This window comes from Danio rerio, chromosome 20 (assembly GCF_049306965.1).
Source record: "Danio rerio strain Tuebingen ecotype United States chromosome 20, GRCz12tu, whole genome shotgun sequence".
In the NCBI taxonomy this organism is placed as follows: Eukaryota; Metazoa; Chordata; class Actinopteri; order Cypriniformes; family Danionidae; genus Danio; species Danio rerio.
The window spans coordinates 2,161,468-2,187,832 of record NC_133195.1 but is presented as its reverse complement, the minus strand read 5'-3'; the positions used below and the strand labels follow the sequence as shown (position 1 = coordinate 2,187,832).

At 36.7% G+C, this 26,365-nt stretch overlaps 2 protein-coding genes across 5 annotated transcripts in view; one reads left to right on the top strand and one right to left on the bottom strand.

The window, feature by feature from the left end:
- The window catches only part of lama2 (laminin, alpha 2), a 389,595-nt gene that overhangs the window by 48,090 nt on the left and 315,140 nt on the right, over positions 1-26,365 (bottom strand). The gene's annotated exons all lie outside the window — the stretch shown is intronic.
- Positions 11,101-26,365, top strand: part of arhgap18 (Rho GTPase activating protein 18) — a 46,651-nt gene continuing 31,386 nt past the window's right edge. For 2 of the 4 annotated variants that reach the window (XM_073934023.1, XM_073934022.1), the window contains exons 1-2: positions 11,101-11,285; positions 16,020-16,106. In XM_073934023.1, the coding sequence (XP_073790124.1) occupies positions 11,101-11,285; positions 16,020-16,106 (272 nt within the window). The remainder of the gene's footprint in view (positions 11,286-16,019; positions 16,107-26,365) is intronic. The other 2 variants (XM_073934025.1, XM_073934024.1) reach the window with 1 other exon arrangement.

The window sequence follows — 26,365 nt, the reverse complement described above, 5'->3', positions numbered from 1 at the left end:
ATCGCGGTGCATCGAAGAAACAATTCATTTTGACACCCCTACATATCAGTGATTCAGCATCTACATTTAATCATGTTGGAGATGTTTAATATGTATTCATTAGATTATAAACCTTACCATTTTGCTGGAGTGCAGCGAGTGCACTATTCAGCCAAACTGCTCATCACTGCAAATCTCATGACATAGCGTGTTAGGACACGGGGTTACCAAGTAACCTAACGTTACTAATGTTACCTAATGTTTACGCTCGTAATATTTATATTATTTGCTAATTAATAACCACCTCATGTGGAACTCTGAATCTGCGTCTCATTTCAGAGTCTGCTGCTGTCCACTGGAGGTCGCATTTTGGTTACGAACACACACTTTGACTGAATAAAATACGCTGTTTCCACCAAGGTAACCCGGGCTGCTGAAATATAGCTGGCTAAACTGGCATTGGGCGGGTTATAGAGACCAAAACAAAGACAGACGCATGTCATGCACATGTTTAAAGCAGAATATCTGACCTCAGCAATGTTTTTCAGATAAACAAGAATAAAACAATCATGAATAATCAGCCAATGCTGTGAGCCACAATATTTTATTTCAAAGCAAAAAAAGATTATTTCACTTACTCAATTGGCTGATTATTTTACTTGTTTTAAAGGAAAACTCACTTCATTTTAACATATTGTTTTAAATTAGACTTTTTTTAAAACCTAAATCTCGAATTTTTTGATATTTGGACTAGAAACAAGACCAAAACCCAAAGTAACTAAGTAAGAACAGCATCTCCTGCGGTGTCAAAACTTCATGAATGATTCATTGCCATTATATATTGTAGGAGTGGATGTGAGCGGGTCAGATGGGTGTGTGTGTGTGGGGGGAGTATGTGTGTGTGTGTGTACCTCAGTCTCTTCATGCTGTACGCAGGGGTCAAACGGCCCTCTGACCTGCACTGCACCTCAGGTCATGGTGACCAAACTGGTCTGTTACCTGCAGCTCTGGTGAGTGCGTATGTTTGTGTGTGTGTGTGTGTGTGTGTGTTTGTGTGTGTGCGGTGCTGTTTTTCTCTTCTCTATCAGCTGCTCGGTGTTCTGATGAACCTGACATATATACTGAGAACCTTAAAAACATCACAGCCTGTGTTTGTGTTGCAAATGCTGCAGGATTTGGGTTTTTTGTTGTGTGTGTGTGTATGTGTGTGTGTGTGTGTGTGTGCGCGTGTGTGCGCGCGTGTGTGTGTGTGTGGTTGTATTTGTGTGATTGTGCTGTGTGTGTGTTTGAATGTGTTTTTCTGTGTGGGTGATTGTGTTTGTGTGTGTGTGTGTGTGTGTGTGTGTGTGTGTGTGTGTGTGTGTGTGTGTGTGTAGCAGAGACTGAAACACCTGTAATGGGTGTGACAGACATAGGAGACATCCAAAACATGCAACGCTGGTTGAGAAACACTGGTTTATAGTATACTACAATGTTTTTGAACCATACTAAAGTACTTAAACTGATCTGTTGTGGTGATTCTACAGTTGCTATGGTAACAACGCCTACAATAAATAATCTGTTGTGGTGATTCTAAAGTTGCTATGGTAACAACACCAACACTAAATACTCTATTGTGGTGATTCTATAGTTGCTATTGTAACAACACCTACACTTTAATCTGTTGTGGTAATTTTATAGTTGCTATGGTAACAACACCTACACTTTAATCTGTTGTGGTGATTCTATAGTTGCTATGGTAACAACACCTACACTTTAATCTGTTGTGGTAATTTTATAGTTGCTATGGTAACAACACCTACACTTTAATCTGTTGTGGTAATTTTATAGTTGCTATGGTAACAACACCTACACTTTAATCTGTTGTGGTAATTTTATAGTTGCTATGGTAACAACACCTACACTTTAATCTGTTGTGGTAATTTTATAGTTGCTATGGTAACAACACCTACACTTTAATCTGTTGTGGTAATTTTATAGTTGCTATGGTAACAACACCAACACTTTAATCTGTTGTGGTGATTCTATAGTTGCTATGGTAACAACACCTACACTTTAATCTGTTGTGGTGATTCTATAGTTGCTATGGTAACAACACCTACACTTTAATCTGTTGTGGTGATTCTATAGTTGCTATGGTAACAACACCAACACTTTAATCTGTTGTGGTGATTCTATAGTTGCTATGGTAACAACACCTACACTAAATAATCATTGTTCATTTGTTAAACTATTGTTCATCATGTGTGGGTGTGTGTGATTGTGTTTTTACTGTGTGTGTGTGTGTGTGTGTGTGTGTGTGTGTATGCGTGTGTGTGTGTGTGTGTGTGTGTATGTAATTGTACTTTGTGTTTGTGTGTGTGATTGATTATGCTTTTTGAGTGTGTGATTGTACTCTGTGTGTGTATGTCTGTGTTTGTGCTTTGTGTGTGCTTTGTGTGTGTGTGTGTGTGTGTGTGTGTGTGTGTGTGCGCGATTGTTTTTTCTGTGTGCGAGTTTTTGTTTTGTGTGTGTGTGTGTGTGTGTGTGTGTGTGTGTGATTATGTTTTCAACTGTACTTTATCAGCAAGAGTTCAGTGTTCAAAGAGAGTGTGTAAAGAACCTGCAGCTGAAACTGTAAGAAAGTGAAGTAAGCAGCATGTTTGCGAGTGTGGAGCAGAAGTGACACCTCTGCTATACAGTCAGCGGATTACATTTCAGTCTATTCTTTAGCTGGCCCGTATCCATTTCAAACCAGAAACCAGAAGCGACATTTCCTTTAGCACAGCACAGAGAGATTTCTGAGGACGACTCTGTGTTTTTAGCTTGTTATTGGAATCTGATGGTTTTTTTTGAGCACTAAAACAAATGATTTATGGGATTTACTTAAAGGTGCAGTATGTGATATTGACACCTAGTGGTTGAGCTAGGTATTGCACTCCTGTATCAAAACACTTTAAGCGCAGGTTGCCAGATTGACAACATCAACAGAAGCGAGTCTGACTATCAAGCCTAAAGCCTGATTTGAGACTGATTTAAGTCGTGCTCTAAATAAAAGCAGCAGCACGCAATAGAAGGAATATTTTCCATATTAAAAGGAGTTTTTGTCCTAACCAACACCTGAAATTTATATATTAGAAACGGCTTCTGTTTCTCACAGCTGGACAACAGAAAACTGACAATGATCAGCTCAGGTGCACCTCATGAGCTTTATTCAGTGCTAAATACTAATAATGTGAGTCTGAATGCCATTTTACATCACATTTATTGTCATACTACTGAAAGAAGCAGCGGATAGTTCAGCTCAGATCTGGACAATAACATAAACCGTCTGTAAATTGAACTCTAGAACTGAGACTCAGTGCAAACCAACACATATCAGTGATTCAGGATCTACATTTAATCATGTTAACGAGGTTTAATATGTATTTATTAGATTATAAATCTTATTATTTTACCGGAGTGCAGTGAGTGCACTATTCTGTGCTTCTGAATGGCTGTGTTTACATTTCTGTCGTGTTTCGTCTGGTGCAAACAGCCAAATTGCTCATCACTGCATGTCTCATGACATAGTGTGTTGTTAAGACAAAGGGTTAATGAACCTGCTCACCTAAAGTTCTAATTATAATGTTTATAATATTTATACGGGGTGTTCACAGGGTCTTAAAAAGTATTAAAAGTTAATTAATTTTCTTTTCAGCTTAGTCCCTTTATTATCTGGGGTCGCCACAGCAGAATGAACCGCCAACTTATCCAGCACATGTTTAACGCAGCGGATGCCCTTCCAGCTGCAACCCATCTCTGGGAAGCATCCACACACTCTTACACCCTATGGACAATTCAGCCTACCCAATTCACCTGTACCGCATGTCTTTGAACTGTGGAGGAGCACCCGGAGGAAACCCACGCGAATGCCTCCCATTCATGCACTGACCGGGCTCAGCCCTCCTTAGCTTCAGTGGGCGACCATGTGAGAGTTGCAGAATGCTAGCTGGCATTTGAAGATAATAGTTGTGATTTATAATGATGATGATCACCAAATCGGACATGTTACTCTTCAAACCTGTATTACTGACCACTGGACAGGTGAAGAATCAGCTGTAGAGGGCACGCAGCTCTGAAAGGCCTGTAAACTGAGAGGTGTTTGAGAGACACAGAGAGGCTGTGAACAGCAGAGGGCAGCAGATCTACAGCTCTGACTTCTCTGCTCTTTCTCTGTCTCTCTGACAGAGAAAAATGGTTGGAAACCAGCCTGGAAGTGGCCAAAATTCCTCTAAAACCAGGCTGGTCGATCAGCTAAAACCAGCCAACCAGCCTAGGCTGGTTTAAGCTGGATTTTTCAGCAGGGCTGCGAATGAAACTTAAGCACAGAACTACTTGAGCAAATATCAGGCAGGGAAGTGCAGTTTAGAGCGTTGAGAAGCCACTGTAGGGTTTTTTCTTCTCTAATATATGAGTTGCCACAAGAAGATGAAGACGAAACGCAATGGGGTGGCGTTTGGAGGCGTGAGACGCTCTTTGGGAACGCAGACAGATGCTCAAGACAGTTCTTGAGGGAATATAATAATAATAATACTGAAGCACCGTGATGACGGACTGTGTGGAAATGTGCTGAAAACCTCTGCTGCAAAGTCCATTAATGAGTCCTATCACACATTTACATCTGAAATGCCAGCCTGATCTCACGAGGAAACGTAAGTATTTTACGTTTTGTCAGTTTAGTGGCAATTTTGAGTTCAGTCGTACGAAAATGTACGATTTTAAAAAGGAGGCGCGGCACCTAACCCCACCCCTAAACTCAACCGTCATTGGGTGATGAGCAAATCGTACTAAATAGTACGAATTAGATCGTACAAATTCATACATATTAGCCACTAAATCAAAAAGTGACGAATTGCCGTGATATTGTGTTGGAAATGCTAACTAAAGCTAGCTATGTTCTCAAAAGTAAATTTATGAGTTAATTTTGGTGCCTAAGTACCTAAATATTACAAATCTGTATCACCCCACTGACATTTTTTGTACTTTTATTTCTGAAATTTGTAAGATATGTTGGTGGATCAACTTCTTTAGGAACCATTCCTGTCTAAAAACCTTGTCTTGACATTATTCCAATAATAACCTAAAACTCTCTTACCAAGACTTTCCCCAAGCCTAAATCTGACACTGATTGTAAACATATCCCTCAAATCTGACTGTTGTTGATCTTGATTCAGGGATTTTCTCTACATGTGAACGCAGATTTTGAGAGCTTGAGCTGGAAAGACCATCTTGAGTCCTATAAAGTGCCTGTGTCTCTAACTCGCAGTGGGAAGAAGTGTATAAACAGTTAAAGTCAGATTTATTCCAAATGAAGTTTGACAGAGCAAGGGAATTTTCACAGTATGCCTGATAATATTTTTTCTTCTGGAAAAAGTCATTTTTGTTTTATTTCGGCTAGAATAAAAGCAGTTTTTAATTTTTTTTTAAGCCATTTTAAGGACAAGAACAAACCATCGTTATACAATAACTTGCCTAATTACCCTAACCTGCCTAGTGAAGCCTTTAAACGTCACTTTAAGCTGTATAGAAGTGTCTTGAAGAATATCTAGTCTAATATAATTTACTGTCATCATGACAAAGATAAAATAAATTAGTTATTAGAGATGAGTTATTAAAACTATTATGTTTAGAAATGTGTTGGAAAAAAAACTTCTCTCTGTTAAACAGAAATTGGGGAAAAAAATAAACAGGGGGTGCTAATAATTCTGACTTCAACTGCATATATATGTGTGTGTGTGTGTGTGTGTGTGTGTGTGTGTGTGTGTGTGTGTGTGTGTGTGTGTGTGTGTGTGTGTGAGAGAGACAGAGAAAGAGCAGAGAAGTTTTAGCTGGTCATCTCCCAGCCTGACCAGCTAAGACCAGGCTGGAAATGGTTGGAAACCAGCCTGGAAGTGGCCAAAACCCCTCTAAAACCAGGCTGGTCAACCAGCTAAAACCAGCCAACCAGCCTAGGGTGGTTTAAGCTGAATTTTTCAGCAGGGAGTAAATCCTGCATCTATCAACAGACATCATGGCTGCCAAAATAATCCTCAGTCTGTGTTGAGAGTGAGACAGAGAGCCAGACGTGCTGGACAAACGGGAATGGAAACGTGTCTGATTGTGTGTTGAGGAACTGAACTAAATAAGTAATGGTTTCCAGCGCTCCTGTGTGGTCTGCGGTCAGCACAACATCATATTTCCTTCCCGCCCCGGCCGACTCAGGACAACTCACAGCAGGTGAAGTCTAGAAGGGATACAGCGGCGGAAACTCACAACAATATCCCACAGCACTGTAAAACAACAATTACTGCTTTTACATCGCCGTGAGGCTTGAGTTAATACAATACAACATAAAGGGTAATTTAATAAATATTATGAAGAACACTCTGTATAATTATGGTTTTTACATTACTGTGAGGGTTGGGGTTGGGTTAGACATTAATACAATTCAATATAAAGGGTAATTTAATAAATAATGAGAATAATACACTGCATAATTAAAGTTTTAACATTACTGTGAGGGTTAAGGTTGGGTTAGACATTAATACAATACAATATAATGGGTAATTTAATGAATAATATTAATAATACTCTATAATTTCAGTTTTTACTTTACTGTGAGGGCTGGGGTTGGGTTAAACGTTAATAAAATACAATTTAATGAGTAATTTTATTAATAAGATGAATAATACACTGCATAATTACTGTTTTTACTTTACTGTGAGGGTTGGGGTTGGGTTAGACGTTAATAAAACACAATATAATGGGTAATTTAATAAATAATGAAAATAATGCTCTGCATAATTACAGTTTTAACATTACCGTTGAGGGTTGGGTTAGACATTAATAAAATACACTATATTAGGTAATTTAATGAATTATATGAATAATACACTGTATAAATATGGTTTTTACATTACTGTGATGGTTGGGGTTGGGTTAGACATTAATACGATACAATATAATGGGTAATTTAATAAATAATATAAATAATACACTGCATAATTAAAGTTTTAACATTACTGTGAGGGTTAAGGTTGGGTTAGACAATAATAAAATACAATATAATGGGTAATTTAATTAATAATATTAATAATACTCTGTATAATTTCAGTTTTTACTTTAGTGTGAGGGCTGGGTTAAACGTTAATAAAATACAATTTATTGAGTAATTTTATTAATAATATGAATAATACACTGCATAATTAAAGTTTTACATTACTGTGAAGGTTGGGGTTGAGTTAGACGTTAATAATATACAATATAATAAATAATTTAATAAATAATATGAATAATACACTGCATAATTACTGTTTTTACTTTACTGTGAAGGTTGGGGTTGGGTTAGACGTTAATAAAATACAATATAATGGGTAATTTAATAAATAATGAGAATAATACTCTGCATAATTACAGTTTTAACATTACCGTTGAGGGTTGGGTTAGACATTAATAAAATACACTATATTAGGTAATTTAATGAATAATATGAATAATACACTGTATAAATATGGTTTTAACATTATTGTGATGGACTGGGGTTGGGTTAGACATTAATAGGATACAATATAATGGGTAATTTAATAAATAATATAAATAATACACTGCATAATTAAAGTTTTAACATTACTGTGAGGGTTGGGGTTGGGTTAGACGTTGATAAAATACAATATAATAAATATTATGAATAATACACTGCATAATTAAAGTTTTTACATTACTGTGAGGATTGTAGTTGGGTTAGACATTAATAAAATACAATATAATGGGTAATTTAATAAATAATATGAATAATACTCTGTATAATATCAGTTTTTACTTTACTGTGAGAGCTGGGGTTGGGTTAAACGTTGATAAAATACAATATAACGAGTAATTTCATAAATAATATGAATAATACACAGCATAATTAAAGTTTTAACATTACTGTGAAGGTTGGGGTTGGGTTAGACGTTAATAATATACAATTTAATTAATAATTTAATAAATAATATGAATAATACACTGCATAATTACTGTTTTTACTTTACTGTGATGGTTGGGGTTGGGTTAGACGTTAATAAAATACAATATAAGGGGTAATTTAATAAATAATATCAATAATACTCTGTATAATCGCTGTTTTTACATTAATGTGAGGGTTGAGGTTGGGTTAGATGTTAATGAAATACAATATAATGGATAATTTGATAAATAATATGCACAATACTCTGTATAATTGCTGTTTTTACAATACTGTGAGGGTTGGGAATTGTGCAGATGTTAATAAAATACAACAAAATGGGTAATTTAATAACATAAAGAGTTCATGTTGGCTTTCGTCTGCAGCTGTATCCCTTCTAGCACCAACTCTCACACCAACCGACTGGGTCACATTTTTCAGGGAGTAGGGTGTCATTTAATCTCACACATTGTTGACACACAAAAGGCAAATCACAGGCAAATGAAGCAAACCTCAGACCTTTTAACTGAATGCAGACGTCTTAAAGCCTCAGCTTGAGGTTTGTGTTGGCTCTTGTTATGCATGTGTTTTAATAAATGAGTACACAAATTCTCCAGCAGGATAGCGCTCCTCTCATACTTCAGCCTCAAGTTCCTGAAAGCAATGACGGTCAATGTGCTCCAGGATTGGCCAGCCCAGTCACCAGACATGAACAAAATCGAGCATGTTGTTTTTATTTAAGTGTTTTACCTTTCTTTTAAAGATTTTCAGTGACCAAACTCTTATTTTAATGAATTTAACTGTTTGATAAAACCATTTTGTTTAAATCCAACAGAATATATTGGCTATATTCGCTCAGAAATAGATACGAATATTACTTTTCAAAAGAGGGAGTAGTCATTTATGCTGAGCACTGCATTTCTATCCTTACATACAAACAAAAACACGAAGTTGCTGTGTTGCCTCACAGCAAAAGTTCGTTAGTTTGAGCCCCCCACAGTCCAAACACATGCGGTATACATAAATTGAATAAACTAAATTGGCTGTAGACTGTGAGTGTGTATGGGTGTTTCCCAGTACTGGGTTGCAGCTGGAAGGGCATCTGCTGTGTAAAAGTTATGCTGGATAAGTTGGCTGTTTATTCTGCTGTGGAGACCCCTAATAAATAAGGGACTAAGCTGAAGGAAAATTAATGAATGAACTAAATGTGAACTAATAAGGACATCACTATTGTGCAGTAGATTGTATCTACTGTAAGATAAAATAAAAAACAGCTCAAAAAGTAGATTTAGTTTATTTTTTATGAACTTTTTTTGTAAATTATCACATTTCTAAAGCTTTTTTGTTTTATTTTCAAATTAAATGTTTAAAGTATGATTAAACCACTAAAATTAAATGAAGTATTTACACACACACACATATATATAGGCTATGTATGAATACTTAAGAAATAATATACTTATTCAATAATATAATTAATAATAATTAAAGTTGTATCATCCATAGTATATATACACAAACTCAAAGCTTGCTGCATTTTGTGAACAATTCACTGAATCAATTTCACGTTAATATATACACTCACTGGCCACTTTATTAGGTACACCTTACTAGTACCTGGTTGAACCTCTTTCTGGCTTCAGAACTGCCTTAATCCTGTCACATAGATTTAACAAGGTACTGGAAATATTGCAGTTTTGCTCCATATTGACATGATAGCATCACGCAGTTGCTGCAGATTTGTCGGCTGCACATCCATGATGTGAATCTCCCGTTCCACCACATCCCAAAGGTGCTCTATTGGGTTGAGCTCTGGTGACTGTGGAGCCCATTTGAGTACAGTGAACTTTATTGTCATGTTCAAGAAACCAGTCTGAGATGATTCACGCTTAATGACATGGTGTGTTATCCTGCTGGAAGTAACCATCAGAAGATGGAGACACTGTGCTCATAAAGGGATGGACATGGTCAGCAACAATACTCGGGTCTGTGGCTTTGACACGATGCTCAATTGATACTAATGGGCCCAAAGTGTGCCAAGAATATATCCTATATCCCTCACACCATTACACCACCACCACCAGCCTGAACCGCTGATACAAGGCAGGACGGATTCATGCTTTCATGTTGTTGATGCCAAATTCTGACCCGACCATCCGAATGTGGCAGCAGAAATCAAGTCACTTAAACCCCTTCATTCTGATGCTCGCTTTGAAATGCAGCAGATCCTCTTGACCATGTCTACATGCCTAAATGCATTGAGTTGCTGCCATGTGATTGGCTGATTAGAAATAGGCATTGACGAGAAGTTGAACAAGTGTACCTAATAAAGTGGCCGGTGAACATGATTATCATACAATGGCCCTAACTTCTAATATTCAATTTGTAATATCAGGCGCAGTAGCAAAGATAATAGCTTTGTTTAATTGTACCTTTCACATCAACCTGACTGATAAACACGAGATGTCATCATTAATTAATGGAAACAAAGTCATTAAATTAATACACATGAGTCGGTAACAGAAATACAGTAAGAGGTAGATCGCTGGGGATTTTAACAGTAGATTCTCTCCGCAACTGTTTTAAAAAATGATGATAATCTCTGACTGGAGTGTTAGGGCCTTATAATAAGCTCCAAAAATAAAACTATTATTTTCAGGACTATGACGTATCTAATGCATATTGATTACGTTACCTGGGTTGCTTAGTAACTTGCTTGAGCGTTCAGATATGCAATGCTATTAAAGGAACAGCTCACCCAGGTAAATGTACCCACTATTTACTCACTGTCAAGTGTTTCCAAACATTTATGAGTCGTTTTTTTCTGTTGAACACAAAATAAGATATTTTAAAGAAAGGTAAAAAACAGGAAACCCCTAGTAAAGAAAACAAAACAAATAGGCTACTATGAAAGTCGTGAAGGTTTCCAGCCTTCTTCAAACTATATTATCTTGTAGAAAAGGAAGTAATACACATTTAGAATATGTAAATGATGATATGCCTTTTATTTCTCGGCGAACTATCATCATGAGTCAAGCTTTTCATTGAAAAAAAGTCTGCATTTGAACCAATCAGCTTTGAGCGTGACCTAGCACGATTCATATTCATAATTCTAGTCTATGATTGGCCATGCGGCCGCGAGGAGGGCGCGGCTAGCTGCGCTACAGTGATGATTATTCATGTTGTTAGGGGAGAGCCCAGCAGCAGCAGCTCGGCCGAAGTTACAGCGAAACTTCCACAACAACATTAATAATGTTTCGCTGAAAAAGATGAGTCGCCAGCAGGACGTCGTGTTGACCGCATACACCAGCAACTCCGAGGCCGTACTGGCGGTTAAAGAGCCGGCGGAGTTTCCAGCAGCGAGGTGAGTTTTCGCGGTAACCCATTTATTTATTACGTTAACGTTACCCAGCGCACTGTGCACTATTTATGGCAACTGTATCTGTAGGCTGTGTCCCTAAGCACAGAGAGCAGCCTAGGTAGACATTATAGGGGGTAAAGTTTGTTTTATAATCGCACATTCGGACTTTCTCCTTTTTTAATATGACTTTAGTAGTTTTCTATATAGTGAAATCGTATTACGGGTGATGGAAATGCTTGAATTTTGTTTTTAGTGTTTGAAAGGTGCTTAGATTTAGAATAAAGCGGTTGACAATGTATTTGTGTTGGCTTTATAATAAGTTGATTCTATTATGTGAGTTATGATGCTATTATTATGATGTTGGGGAAAGTTACTTTTGAATGTAACGAATTACAATATTGAGTTACTCCCCCAAAAAGTAACTAGTTGCGTTACTCAGTTACTTTTCGTGGTAAGTAATGCGTTTCCTATGTAAATGTGTAATTTGCCACACTTGTTAAGTGCTGTAAAAGGATGAAAATGCATCTGGAATGTGCTTAAATGTGTAAGAATGCTGATATTAGCAGACAATGATTATCAAAATACAACATTTGCTGTGTTTCCATCCAAAGATGCAAATTAAAGTTTTGCACAATATCAAGATATGAGAGTAAAGCTGTGTTTCCATCCAATCAGTCAAAGAGAACAAAATCGTCACTTTCTGATTAACTGGCGGCAAATATCAAAAGTTAAAACGTAACCCATTTATTTATTATGTTACCCAGCGCACTCTGCACTATTTATGGCAACTGTATTTGTGGGCTGAGTCCCGCACAGTGAGCAACCTAGGTAGACATTATAGGGGGTAAAGTTTGTTTTATATACCCACATTCGGACTTTCTCTGTTTTTAATATGACTTCAGGAGTTTTCTATATAGTGAAATAGTATTACGGGTGATGGAAATGCTTGAATTTTGTTCTTAGTGTTTAAAAGGTGCTTAGATTTAGAATAAAGCAGTTGAAAATGTAATTGCATTGGCTTTATAATAAATTGATTCTATTATGTGAGTTGTGATACTATTATTATGATGTTAGGGAAAGTTACTTTTAAATGTAACAAATTACAATATTGAGTTACTCCCCCAAAAAGTAACTAGTTGCGTTACTTTTTGTGGTAACCTATGTAAATGTGTAATTTGCCACACTTGTTAAGTGCCGTAAAAGAATGAAAATGCATCTGGAATGTGCTTAATATGCCAAGTTTTTTGAGTAGGCTTGTATTTTACAGTGCTTAAAAAATACTCAAAAATGTCTTCATCAGTGTTGTCAAACTATTATATTTGATTTACCAAAGTCACACAAGTGGCAATTTCACATCCGTCACATCCATAACAGCGATGTCACATCCATAATGAAGTTTTTACCTCAAAAATCATAATTTAAATCAAATAAAATCAGCCTTGTTTGTTCTATAGTTATCCAACTCTTATCCTTTTTAATTAGCATTGCTTCTTTTGGGTTGTGTTGTTTATTTCACCAAAGGAAATAAAACAACCTGTTCCTAAAATGCACCAGAGGCGGCTATATGAAGAGCATCTTACTAAAAAATCAACTATAAGAAAGGTCAGTAAGACTAAATCTAGTAGCTAGCAACAGCAAAGAACAATTTCAGAGTTGTTTGCAGCTGTTACACCATATTAAAAAACATCTCGAAGGCACCAGGAGATAACTAGTGCCATAACTACTGTTTGCTCTAGAGAAAAGTTTGTGTTTAATTTCTGAATATTAATACACACATTTGGATTTTTGTTGGAGTTGTCAGTTTCTTTATTTAACTAACACTCACTGCATTTTGCAAGAAGCTATGAAACAGAATATTAAGCTGAAGCTTGACTACAAAATTAAATCGCAAATCGCAAATCGCAATCGCAATATCTTTCAAAAACTTTGCTATTCGATATTTTCCCCAAATTGCACAGCCCTAGTTTCCATCAGCTGATTTTTTATGCGCATATCCTAAATGCTCATAACAATAGGTGGAGGGAAACGTAGCTATTGTTTACAGATCAACTTAATAGTGCCAATGTTGTTTTGAAGTCAGCCTTGCGTGCGATTTCAGAGCAAATATTCAAAGCAGCGTTGGAAACAATACAGAGAAGCTCATAAAAGTACATCATTATAATTAATCAGTATTAGCCTTTTAAATTTAAACTTTACTATTTTATTGAATGCCAAAGTCCGAATGTGTGAATATGAAACCAACTTGACCTCAGTTACATAGACATCTAGTAGACAGTGCTGTTGTTTTGAGACTTGTGCTGAGCTCAAAGGTCTGCGTTTGTTTCTGAATGGACAGATCAGGGAGATTCTTGCTTTGTTTTGGTGTTGTTAAGGCTGTTCTGGATGTTTTAGTTATGTTTAAAGGGACAGTTCAACTAAAAATAATTATATTCTGTCCTCGTTTACTCTCCCTTTCCTTGTTTCAAACTTGTTTGATTGTTGAAGAAAGCTGGACACCTCTAAACATCGATTTTCGTAGTATTGTTTTGTGATGGAAGTCAGTGGTATTGAGGTAAAGTTGGTTTTATATTAGGGTACTATATAGTGTGATATGATTATAATTTATCTAGATGAATTATAAAGCTAGAAATAATACTTTAGGTAGAATTTTATGATGTTTTTGCAGGGGAGAGTGTCTGAATACCATATAATATCAGCAATGAGCAACAGATAAATGAAATAAACAATGATTTTTGATTTTTATGGGAAGTCAATAAACAGGAACAGCATTAAATAATCAAATGTACATTTACATTGTATTGTTTTCTTTGTGTAAATTATTACAGTGGCGTGAAAAAGTGTTTGCCCCCTTACTGATTTCTTATTTTTTAGCTTGGTTGTCACACTTTTACTGTTTTAAATTATCACACAGATTTACAAATTAGTCAAATATAACACAAGCAAACACAGTTTTTAAATGAAGATTTATATTATTAAGGGAAAACAAAATACAAAACATAGCCCTGTGCGAAAAGCCCTCTAAATCTAATAATTGGTTGGGCCGCCCTTAGCAGCAACAATTGCAATAAAAACGTTTTTGATAACTTGCAGTCAGTTTGTTTCAGCGCTGTGGAGGAATATTATCCCACTTATCTTTGCAGATTTGTTGTAATTCAGCCATTTTGGAGGGTTTTCCAGCATGAACCTCCTTTTTAAGGTCATGCCACAGCATCTCAATTGGATTCAGGTCAGGACTTTGACTAGGCCATTCCAAAATCTTCAGTAAGATTTCAGTCAGGGGGCAAAAACACTTTTTTTACACAACTGTAAATACAGTACAGTTAATGTTTAGGCTGCACATGTTTAATCTATTATCCCCCAAATGCCTTAAATTAGCTCGAAATATAAATTAGCTTACTTATTTACAAGGGCTCTAGCTGTTCTATGTCTATTACAGAGAAACAAATTTGGTTAAAGCCTCTGACAGCAGTGAATAGGGTTTTTGAAGCTCCAGAAAGTGCACCCAAATGAAATCCACACTGGTTAATCAAGGCCTTCTGAAGCAAAGCCATGGGTTTTTATAAGAACAAATCCACATTTAAATACTATATAATCTAGTATGTGTGGCGATTGAGTCTACATTATTTAATATAACATCATTTGGATTATATACGTCTGAAAGTAGAGAGGAATATACAGCTACAGTAGGAAATATTTGATTTATTTTTTCATTTGTGGGTGTGCTGCTGTTCCTTTTCAACGATATATCTTGAAGGCAAAATTATTAGCTGCGAAATTTAAATTCTTGATCAGATATTTCCCAAGTGCTGTTTAACAGAGAGAAGGTTTTTTAGTAGTCATTTAGCAAGATATTCAGCTTTAAGTGCAATTTAAATGCTTCACTATGTTAATTAGGCAGCTGTTAATTAGGAGCTACAAACGCCTGTGTGTCAGTATAGTGGCAGATTCAAAACTCTAATAGTTGATTGCTGCTTCTCACTTAGGGCTGTTTATGCTAATGAGGGAGAGATGGTTACTAGTGGGCGGGGCTTTCCCCCTCTGATGACACGTACAAAGGGAGAATGTCAAGCAAACTGTTTCTGCAGACTGTTTTCATCAAGTCTAATTATAAATAACACAATTAATATTTTTTTTTTTTCATTTGTAGCTGGTTCTATTAAATCTATATATTTTATCTTATTTTTTCCTCATTTGTTTGAATGGTTTTCTATTGGTGGATCTCCTGTGAGTTTGATCCTGCCCTCATGCCAGTAAACACCAATCAGAGAAGAGATGCTAATGAAGAAGGAAGTCATTCAGGATTATGACTGTAGCGAATTAAGTTAATAAAATTATGAATATTATTAATTAATAATAACAAGTTAATATTTATTATGAATATTTAAATTAACTTTATCGTTATCAGTAGCAGAATTCTGTCAACAATCAACTGCCTGCAGGACTACAACTCCCATGTTTCTGTCACAGTCATCAAAATACAGCTTTGTTTGTTGTAAATGCACGCCCTCTAGTGGACAAAATCACATGCTGAGCCTTTAACTGCTTCTGTAACTAGTGACCAGTTGAATTATCAATATGTTTGTATGATCCAGCATCAAGCCCATATTGCAGATTAAGCACAGACTAGCTGCACAGAACAGGTCGTGCTGGTGCTGCTGTGGTGTGTGTGTGTGTGTGTGACGTCAGGCTTCAATGTGTGTTGATTCGGGACGCAGGTTGATGTGTGTGTGTCCTCAGACGGAGATCAGGTTTTCTCCACATTCAGCAGCTTCAAACAGTCGACTCTGCTGGATCCTGCTGGCCGGAGCACTGTCTGAAGAGAAGGTCTCTGTGTGTGTGTGTGTGTATGTGCACGCACGTGTGCGTGAGTTAGTTTGAGTTGAGTTTGTGTGTATGTGTGAGAGAAATTGCGTCTCTTAGTGTGTGTGAGTTTGTTGTGTGTGTGTGTGTGAGAGAGATAAATGTCTATTTGTGTGAGTGTGTGTGTGATGGAGGGTTGTGTGTATGTTTCTGTATGCGTGAGTGTCTGTGTGTGTGTGTGATGAAAAGAGAATGTATGTTTGTGTGTGTATGTAAACATGAGTGTGTTTGTGAGGTTGTGTGAGTGTGTGTGAGTTTGTCTGTGTATACTTAAGTGACAATTAGTGTGTTTCCGTGTGTGTCTGTCTGTGTATGCATGTTTGTTTTTGTGTTTATATGTGTGTGTGTGTGTGTGCGTGTGTATGTGTATACAGTATGTGCACTTATGAGTGCAACTGCGCGTGCATGTGTGTGCGTGTGTGTGAGCAAGTATATGCACGTTTGTGTGTGCATTTGTGTGTGCATCTGTATGTGTGTGCGTGTGCATGTTTGTGTGCGTGAATGTGCGTGTGTGTGTGTGTGTTCATTGTACTCCATCCAGCTGGTCTTTTTCTGTCTGCTCTGCTTCTGCCTGTTGCTGATTGGTTGTTTGCAGACTCATTTAGTTTCAGCAAACTAAGGCATGTTTAAAAACACACACACGTGATGTCTGTGGGACTTTACACATGACAACTTAAGCTGAATCTCACAGAGAAACATGTCTGCGCCAGCTCAGATCAAAGGAAACAATTGTCTTTTTTTTAAAATCGGCTGTTAGAGATTGTGTGTGTGTGTGTGTGTGTTGTGTTGTTATAACTGAACTCAGGTCTCTCCTGTGTATGTCTGTGATGCAGAAATGCAGTGTGTTTTCTGTGTTACGCGGCAGAAAGAGTGTGTTGAAGTCCTGCGTCTGTCAGACAGGTCACTGATAGCGATGCTTGCCTTCACACTCAACATGAACCTGTTGTTTATCATCTGATGGTGATGTGAAATGTGGGAGCAGTGTGAAATGTGCCCAGACAGAGGCTGAAATCTCTCAGTAGTTCTGCCCTTCCTCAGTGTAGATGAACATCAGCTGCTTCAGTCCAACATCTACATTAGCAGGAGGATGAAGATGAACCCAGGGTGGACATTTCAGCAAGACAATGATCCAAAACACAGCCGAGGAGACTCTCCGATGCTTTCAGAGAAAGAAAATCAAGCTGTAGAATGGCCCAGCCAATCACCTGATCCAAATCCAATAGAGAATACAGAATAAAGATCAAATACAATATATATATATATATATATATATATATATATAGGAAAGGTGGAATTTATAATAAAAGGAAATAAAAAAAAAGACTTGTAAAAGTTTCATGATGCCTGAATAAATTACAAAATTGGAGTAAAAAAATTAATTAGTTCAGTCAAAAAAAAGTTAAATTAAATAATAGTTTTGGGGTATAAATTTAAAGGGAACTGTGTGTGTGTGTGTGTGTGTGAGAATATAAAGAATGTAAAGTATCCTTGATTTCAGGTCTGTGCAGGTTTGTGTGATGTGCAGTTCACGATAATCAGATCATCACTGTGAGGAGCAGGAATGAGTGTGTGTGTGTGTGTGTGTTTCTTTGTGTTGTTCTGTTTGATGGTTTGACCTGCACTGACATGGTAAACATCTCTCTGTGTCTGTGGTATTGCATAATGAGTATTTCATCTGCATGCTTTGAGCTCATTGTGTGCGTGTGTGTGTGTGTGTGTGTGTGTGTGATGATGTTGATAATGTATGTGTGTGTGAAGGGTGTTACCGCCGGCCCAGTGAACATGACTAGTGCTCGACATCTCCTTCAGCTACACGCACACACACACACACATGCACACACACACGCACACACACACTGTACAGAATCAACAAGCGTTATCACTTTTCCATTGACACGGCACACAGTCGTCCTGCACCTATGAGTCTGCTTTGGAAAGTTCTCCTGAAGATAATAAATGCTGAGCTTGTCTGCGATACGGTATGAGACATGGAAGCTAGATGCTTATCACACCTTAGAATGCCCATCAGCCAATCACGGCACACCTTAGAATGCTCATCAGCCAATCACATCACACCTTAGAATGCTCATCAGCCAATTACGGCACACCTTAGATTGCTCATCAGCCAATCACATCACACCTTAGATTGCTCATCAGCCAATCACATCACACCTTAGATTGCTCATCAGCCAATCACATCACACCTTAGATTGCTCATCAGCCAATCACATCACACCTTAGATTGCTCATTAGTCAATCACATCACGCCTTAGAATGCTCATCAGCCAATCACATCATGCCTTAGAATGCTCATCAGCCAATCACATCACACCTTAGATTGCTCATCAGCCAATCACATCACACCTTAGATTGCTCATTAGTCAATCACATCACGCCTTAGAATGCTCATCAGCCAATCACATCACACCTTAGAATGCTCATCAGCCAATCACATCATGCCTTAGAATGCTCTTCAGCCAATCACATCACACCTTAGAACGTTTCAGTCCATCACACCTTAGAATGCTCATCATCCAATCACATCACACCTCAGAATGCTCATCAGCCAATCACATCATACATCATATCATATTGCACATCAGCCAATTACATCATACCTCAGAATGCTCATCAGCCAATCACATCACACCTCAGAATGCTCATCAGCCTATCACATCACACCTTAGAATGCTCATCAGCCAATCACATCACACCTCAAATGCTTATCGGCCAATCACAGCACACCTTAGAATGCTCAAATGCTCAATGTTTGTATTTGTGAAAAGTGGGGACATTACATAGGTTTCTATACATTTTATACTGTTCTAACCATATATTGTATTGCTCTCACCCCACCCTACCCCTAAACCCAATCATCACAGGAGACTGTGTGCAGCTTTACTCTCTGATTAAACTCATCCGTTGTGATTTATAAGCTTTTTGAGAAATGAGGACGTCACTAATGTCCTCATATTTCACCTGCTTTTTGTAATCCCTGTGTCATACCCATGCCATAATACAGATTTGTGCCCTGATATGTCACAAAAACACGTACACACACACACACTTGTTTTTTTGTATCGTTCTTGAAGGAAAGGTCAGTCGCCGCAGTCCTCGTATAATAGTTTCCTCTGGAGATCCCGCTTTGACTGGAGTCTGGCCAGTTTCAGCCGTTCCTATGGAGAAAGCAGCGGGATTCCAGAGGACTGCCAGAAACAGAGTTAGTCCCTCTGAAGAAGGCCTCTGAACAGCAACACTTAAAGCAGATGGGAGAAGTCAAATCTTGTGTCCTCAAGAAAACAAAACAACCAGTGCTTAACCCTATACACTGTGAATGCTAGAGGTCTTCTCAGGTCCTGAAATCCGGACTCGACCAGAATCAATCACTCAATCACACTCTGAAATAGGGTTGGGAGATGTCGACCAATCTGGCATCATACGATGTCTAATGTGAAACATCACGATGGACAATGGCATCGTCATCATGGGTGAAGGTGAATGAATTATTTATGAATAATTAATTAATTCATAACAAATTAGTTAATTGTAGTCTACCATTTCAACTACCTGACCCGCATGGTCTTTGTTTTACCCATAAACAAATCAGATATAGACCTTTTTCATGGCTGCTGCATGGAGGGCGCCATAGCGACCTGCGTCTTCCGGTAGAATGCTAAAAACTTCCGTTTACAGCGTGTACAGCTGGTCATTTGCGCTCCGAAAATGGGTTTCAATAACGTTTTTAATGGATAACAGAGTGTTTTTGTGACGCACAACTTAGAAATGTGTCTGTTAAAGCCGTTATAATCTGTCACATGTGGTTCAAGCGCGTCAGAAATACGAGAAAAACGTTCTCCTAGTTCACGTGTCTGCCGTCAGAAATACAGTGTGTGTGTGCGTTCCCGGCCTGTCAGCTGTTAGCTCAGCGGCTCTTTAACACACACACACACAGAGAGAGAGAGAGAGAGAGAGAGAGAGAGAGAGAGAAAGAGAGAGAGAGAAAACCAGAGTACTGGCATGAAACTTAACAGGTATGAAAGTTGTGCAGTTTACAAAAATGAGCAATAAAAGTCTGTTATTGATCCTCTGCTGCTGATTTGCTGTTCATTCTAATCGCGAGCCGTTTGTGTATTTCGTGTGTTGTTTTTACCACGGTTTGTGTTTTTCTGTCATTTGGAAATGACACTAGCCTATATTTTCACTTTGTCACAGTTATTAAATCAGTGTGTCAGTGGCACAGTACAGACTACGTGTGTGTGTCAAACATTTTGGTGAATGACATTTGTTTGGGCTGGTTATATATCTGAAATAAAGAGAAAATGTTGACTTTAGCGATGACGAGGCTTCATTTAAACTGCAGAAGATGCCGTCTGACAACGAGGGGGAAACGCCTCACAGCAGCTGTTTTCCATCCTATTAGATCACATTTCTCTAAATGATCAGTCCAGGAGATGCTGCTGATGGACAACAGGATCAGTTCAAAGAGGATAAAAGCAGGTAAAATAGATTAAAACTATCGTTTCAAAGCTGTCCAAATGTGACTGTTCACACGCATCAGCTGCCGACCGGAAGTTCTTCGCATTCTCCTTGCGCATACACGCAAAGCATAATGGGTAATTTTGCGTTCCAAGAAAAAGGTCTATAAATAAAGATAAGTTGCACAATAATTTTAGCGAAATCCTCGGATACTGTTGGTTGTGCACCCTTTTTACCGACCAACCGCCCGTGGAAAAAATGATTGACAGGTGTTAATTTGTGTGCAACTTATCTTTATTTATTTCTGATTTGTTTATGGGTAAAACAAAGACCATTCGGGTCAGGTAGTTGAAACGGTAGGCTACAATTAACTAATTCGTAGGCCCACACAGAATCTGCGCAAGGAGAATTCTGCAGATTTTTAGCCCATTATTAATTCTGTTTATTTACTTGAGTAAATGTGTAAATCAGAATTTATTCAGTTTTTATTCAGTGATTTATTACTTTTTATTTAATATATTAAGGTTTTAGTTATGATACGCCGCTAAATACTCCCAAATTAATTCTGCAAAAATCCGCAGATTTTTACCAAAATTCTCTGCAGAAATCGCAAAAAACGTCCGCAGATTCCGTCTGGCCCTGCTAATTCGTTATGAATTAATTATTCATATTCATTATCCGCCAATGACGACCATGCCATCGTCCATCGCAATGTTTCACAATGGACATCGTACGATGCCAAATTGGTCGACATCGCACCTAATCTAGAGCTAAAAATTAAACACTAATGCTGGGTGACCAACTTGCACTAGCAACTCAGAATTTGTCCTTCAGTCATTCACATGGTCTGAATGTTTGCACTTTGGCATAGTTTATTGCTAGTATAATAGTATGATGTAAACTTGTTTTAAGTATACCAGAGTCTTTAGTTTTGAGCGAGCTCAATGCCTCAGCAAGTGGCTGATTGGGATCCAAATAAACTCAAAAACCGTCTAGTCCTCTTTCTCTCTGTGAAACTGCTGCCGAGAGCAGGTTTGAGCGTGTTCTTCTGTCTGACCTTTAGCATGCGTCCCCAGTCCCCCACAGCACAAACCCTCAGTTAATAACTAAACCATCAACCGGCCACACTAACTGTTTATGGCAGAGGAAAGGTTGTTGAAGAAAGCCAACCGTTCGCTCTTCTATATTTGCAGTGGATGCCATTATTATCTCCTTGTGTTTGACTGGCTGCAGGGAGAAGCGAAGACGTGTGATTTATTAAAGAGTCAGTTCTGTCTGGATTCTCTTATTTTAAAGACACACTGAGTCAACATTGCTGGCAAAGCTATTTCTAGCTGATATTCTTCTTTTTCTTCTTCTTCAGAGAGTATAAATAGTGCCGTTACACTGATGTTGACCAGACAAACACTGTTTCTGTCATCAGAGCATTAAAAGAATGAAGAGTGATAGAGATTTCATTTTTATTTACGCACATTTTTCTACATTTCACACATATAGACTACCTAAGTGTTAGAAACAACAAATAATAACATGACTTATAGTATCATTTGGTATTATATAAGTCACTTATATGAAAGGCCTCTAGATGACGCTTATTAGACCACAATAAAATATGATCATGCCTTGATTATTACTGATTTCATTAGGACAGTAAGGTCTGACTCTGCTTAGACTAAAGTCTCATCACTGAACAGAAATAATGTCCAGTATAGAATATAAAGTCCTGCTGCAGTGGAGACAGAATGAATATTGTGTCTGACTCCATCATGAGCTTGGAGGACTGCATCCATACATCTCTGCACTGACTCAAATCACTGATTAATAAAGTCATCTGGAATGAAGAAGAAAGCGTTCAGCAGGACTCCTAGAGTTTATCAAGACTGTTTTGATTCATCTTCAACGCCTCCTCCTTCATCTTACCCCAGACATGCTCAATAATGTTCATGTCTGGTGATTGGGTGGGCCATTCCTTGAGCAGCTTGACCGTCTCTGCTTTCAGGAGCTTTGATGTGGAGGCTGAAGTATGAGAAGGAGTGCTATCCTGCTGGAGAATTGTCCCTCTCCTGTGGTTTGTAATGTAATGGGCAGCACAAATGTCTTGATCCCTCAGGCTGTTGATGTTGATCATCCACTCTGCAGATCTCATAGTCCCAACCCATGATTTTTCCTACACCAAACTTGACTGATTTCTGTGAGAATGTTGGGTCCATGCGGGTCCATATATATTTATTTCTGGCATCCATCTGTCCATCCATCCATCAATCCACCTTTTTTGTAATGTTTTTGGGAATTATTTAGTTTTTATTTCCTGTTTTCCTTATTTAGTCATTTTATAAAAAACTTCTTGATTCTTTCACCCTTAGTAATCTCTAACAATTTGTGTTTTAGGAGGCAAAAGTGCTTTTTTAGCTCAACTATAATTCTGATATATATATATATATATATATATATATATATATATATATATATATATATATATACATATATATATATATATATATATATATATATATATATATATATATATATATATACATATATATATATATATATATATATACATACATATATATATATATATATATATATATATATATACATATATATATATATATACATATATATATATATATATATATATATATATATATATATATACACACACACACACACATATATATATATATATATACATATATATATATATATATATATATATATATATATATATATATACACACACACACATATATATATATATATATATACATATATATATATATATATATATATATATATATATATATATATATATATATATATATATACATATATATACGTATACATATATATATATATATATATATATATATATATATATATATATATATATATATATATATATATATATATATATGTATGTATGTATGTATGTATGTATGTATATATATATATATATATATATATATATATATGTATGTATATATATATATATATATATATATATATATATATATATATATATATATATATATATATATATATATATATAATAAAATCATGCACACATATACTGAATGAAACAGATGTGACCTCTTGTCTTTGTCACTTATTCTTCTTTCTGAAAAACAGTGAAATAGAGCAGTCATCATTTAGTCTGACCCATCTGCACAAGACAACCTCTAAACACTTGAAGAGATTCAGGATGCAGAATCGGCTCATTTATGGTGTTTACTGGTGTTGTGTACGCCGTATTAGGAGGAGGAGGAGAATGAATGACTCTTTCTTTTCTTTCTTCAGCCTCCGCTCTGATGGCACATTACTGACTGTGATTCATCCAAAGAGATGCTCTTTATAATCAATTCAACACGGATTTACATGTCATATTTTTGTGAGCAGTATATTTAATAATACTCTAAGTATTTGACCACCTTTGGAAAGAAATGATCATTATTGTGGAATGTGTTGCTTAATATGATAAAAAATACATTTGCTTCAAGTCAAAATTAAAAACTGGCCTTTTCAGATATTTTAATGACATATAAAAAACTCCAGACGCTTGAAATTGTCAATTTGTATTCATATATTGAAAACACAACTCATAAATGCACAGATCCAATTCATTGATTCAGAACACAATACATGAATACACAAGTACAAAGCATAAAATATTTACCCTAAACACTCACACAAATGCATCTTACGTAATATTTTTGAGACTAATCTTGCTCCATAATAACCGCTCTGTTTAAAGTGTCCGATATCTGCGTCTCCTGCCCCACAAAGCAGCCAAACAATCGGCCTGACAATAGCATCTTTATTTCCTGGCAGGACAGAGGCCCATTTTTCAGCTTCTTGACTCGATCCGTCGCTCTTCATGCCTGCTGCTCCGTGCACTCTTTCTGAAGGAGTCATTCCTGCACTTCTGTACTGAGTTTCACCCCTGAAGTCCCCTCACAGAAAATACCTGTCAGTCAATTAAAAAACAGGTTTTCTTCCAGCTACATCGTCCCATCTGTTCCCTTCAGCAGGATATTTTGACAATTTTTTTTCTTGCGAGTCTGTATAGCGTGCCACCTGTATATGTGTCTGTATATGTGCCTTTGATCAATGTAATAATGTTTAGAGCAGGACCTCCGGTGATTATGCAAAAACAATAAAAGTGCTAAAATGATTATTGCATCATATCCCGCCCCTTTTCTGTGAAGAAAAAACACCAATCAAAAATCGTAAAAAAAGATGGTAGAAATTAGAGGTGTGAACCAACACTGGTCTCACAGTTCAGTTCGGTTACGATTATCATGTCATCGATTCGCTTCAATTGGATATCTCGGTGCATTGATGATGCTTAACACACACAATTTTATATTCTTCACAGCACAGCAATTCTTGTAATAAAATGTATAAATTAGTGCTGTCAATTGATAAAAAAAAACAAACTAATTAATTACAATTATTTTTTTAATTATCGCATTTAAAATACTGAAACTTGTAATTTTGGCTATTCAAATGTAAACTTAATGTAAACGCAAGACAAAAACTATTTCAATTCAAAATATATTTGTTTATTAGAATTTTTGTTTAACTTGTAACACAGATTTCTTCATGTAAACAACAAATCCACAATGAGCCATCAAGATTGTTGAATTTTTGTTGAATTTATTGAATGGGATAGCCCCTTGAGATGAATCATCTCATTTTCGAGGGGGTCCCTAAAAAGTAGAGTACAACACATCATAAAGTACATACACTTGACAAGACAAAAAAACAAACAAACAAGCAGCACACTTCACCTGAAACACTTCCCACAATCCGAAGCCTAAATAAGCGACAACATATAATCATAAGTACAAACAATTTGGTATGCAAATAAATAATAAACATCTAATTTGTAGCCAAATTTAATAACATTTGCAAGTTGTTTCCAGAAGAGAAAATAAATTAGCCATGAAAAGACAAAGTGATGCAATTGATCTAAAAAAAGAAGGGAGATTGTTCCAGTCGGAAGGTGCTTTGTATCGAAGATCCTGGCTTGACAGCCATATTTATTACAGAAATTAAAACACAGGCATGTTAATGCCATTTGAATTTCAAAGCAATCAATGCCAATAAAGAAACAAAATATTCCAAAGTTGGATTCTAAGTGGACTGCAAAAAATGCCAAAATACAGGCATTGCAGATATGGAAAATAATAATAATAATAAAGTATTGAATACAAACCAGGGTTCAACGCTAAGGATTTTTTCTACTGGGCCGACTGGGCCAGTGGTTGAGGTTTATACTTGCCCTGCCAAAATTTTCACTGGCCCCACTAAAAAAAAAAAATTTAATAATGTGGCAAAATAATGTCTATGAATCTAGAATTTAAACATTTAAAAATGTTAATAAATGTATAATGAACAAAATTAGTTTGATTTTATGCAAACGAAGGTGCAGTATGAAAAATGTGCTGGTATTTTAGTGCAATTCTAAATTATTTTTATAAAAATGGCTTGCCAAACCGACAACTCTTCTTTTTTTTTTCTCCCAGTTTCTTAATTTAGTACCCATGTAATTGTCTGCTTCCAAGACTTTAGAAACTGACGTTTTCTTTTAGCCTCATAGTTAGATGTTGCCATCTTTTCGCTGTAATTGTTGTTACAATGTTACGAAAAAAATTGCATGCTAGGGGCCAGTAACAATCCTGTCTACTGTCCCGAGCGTCTTTCACGCTGGCCCCGGGCCACCGGGCAGTCCTTATTGTTGA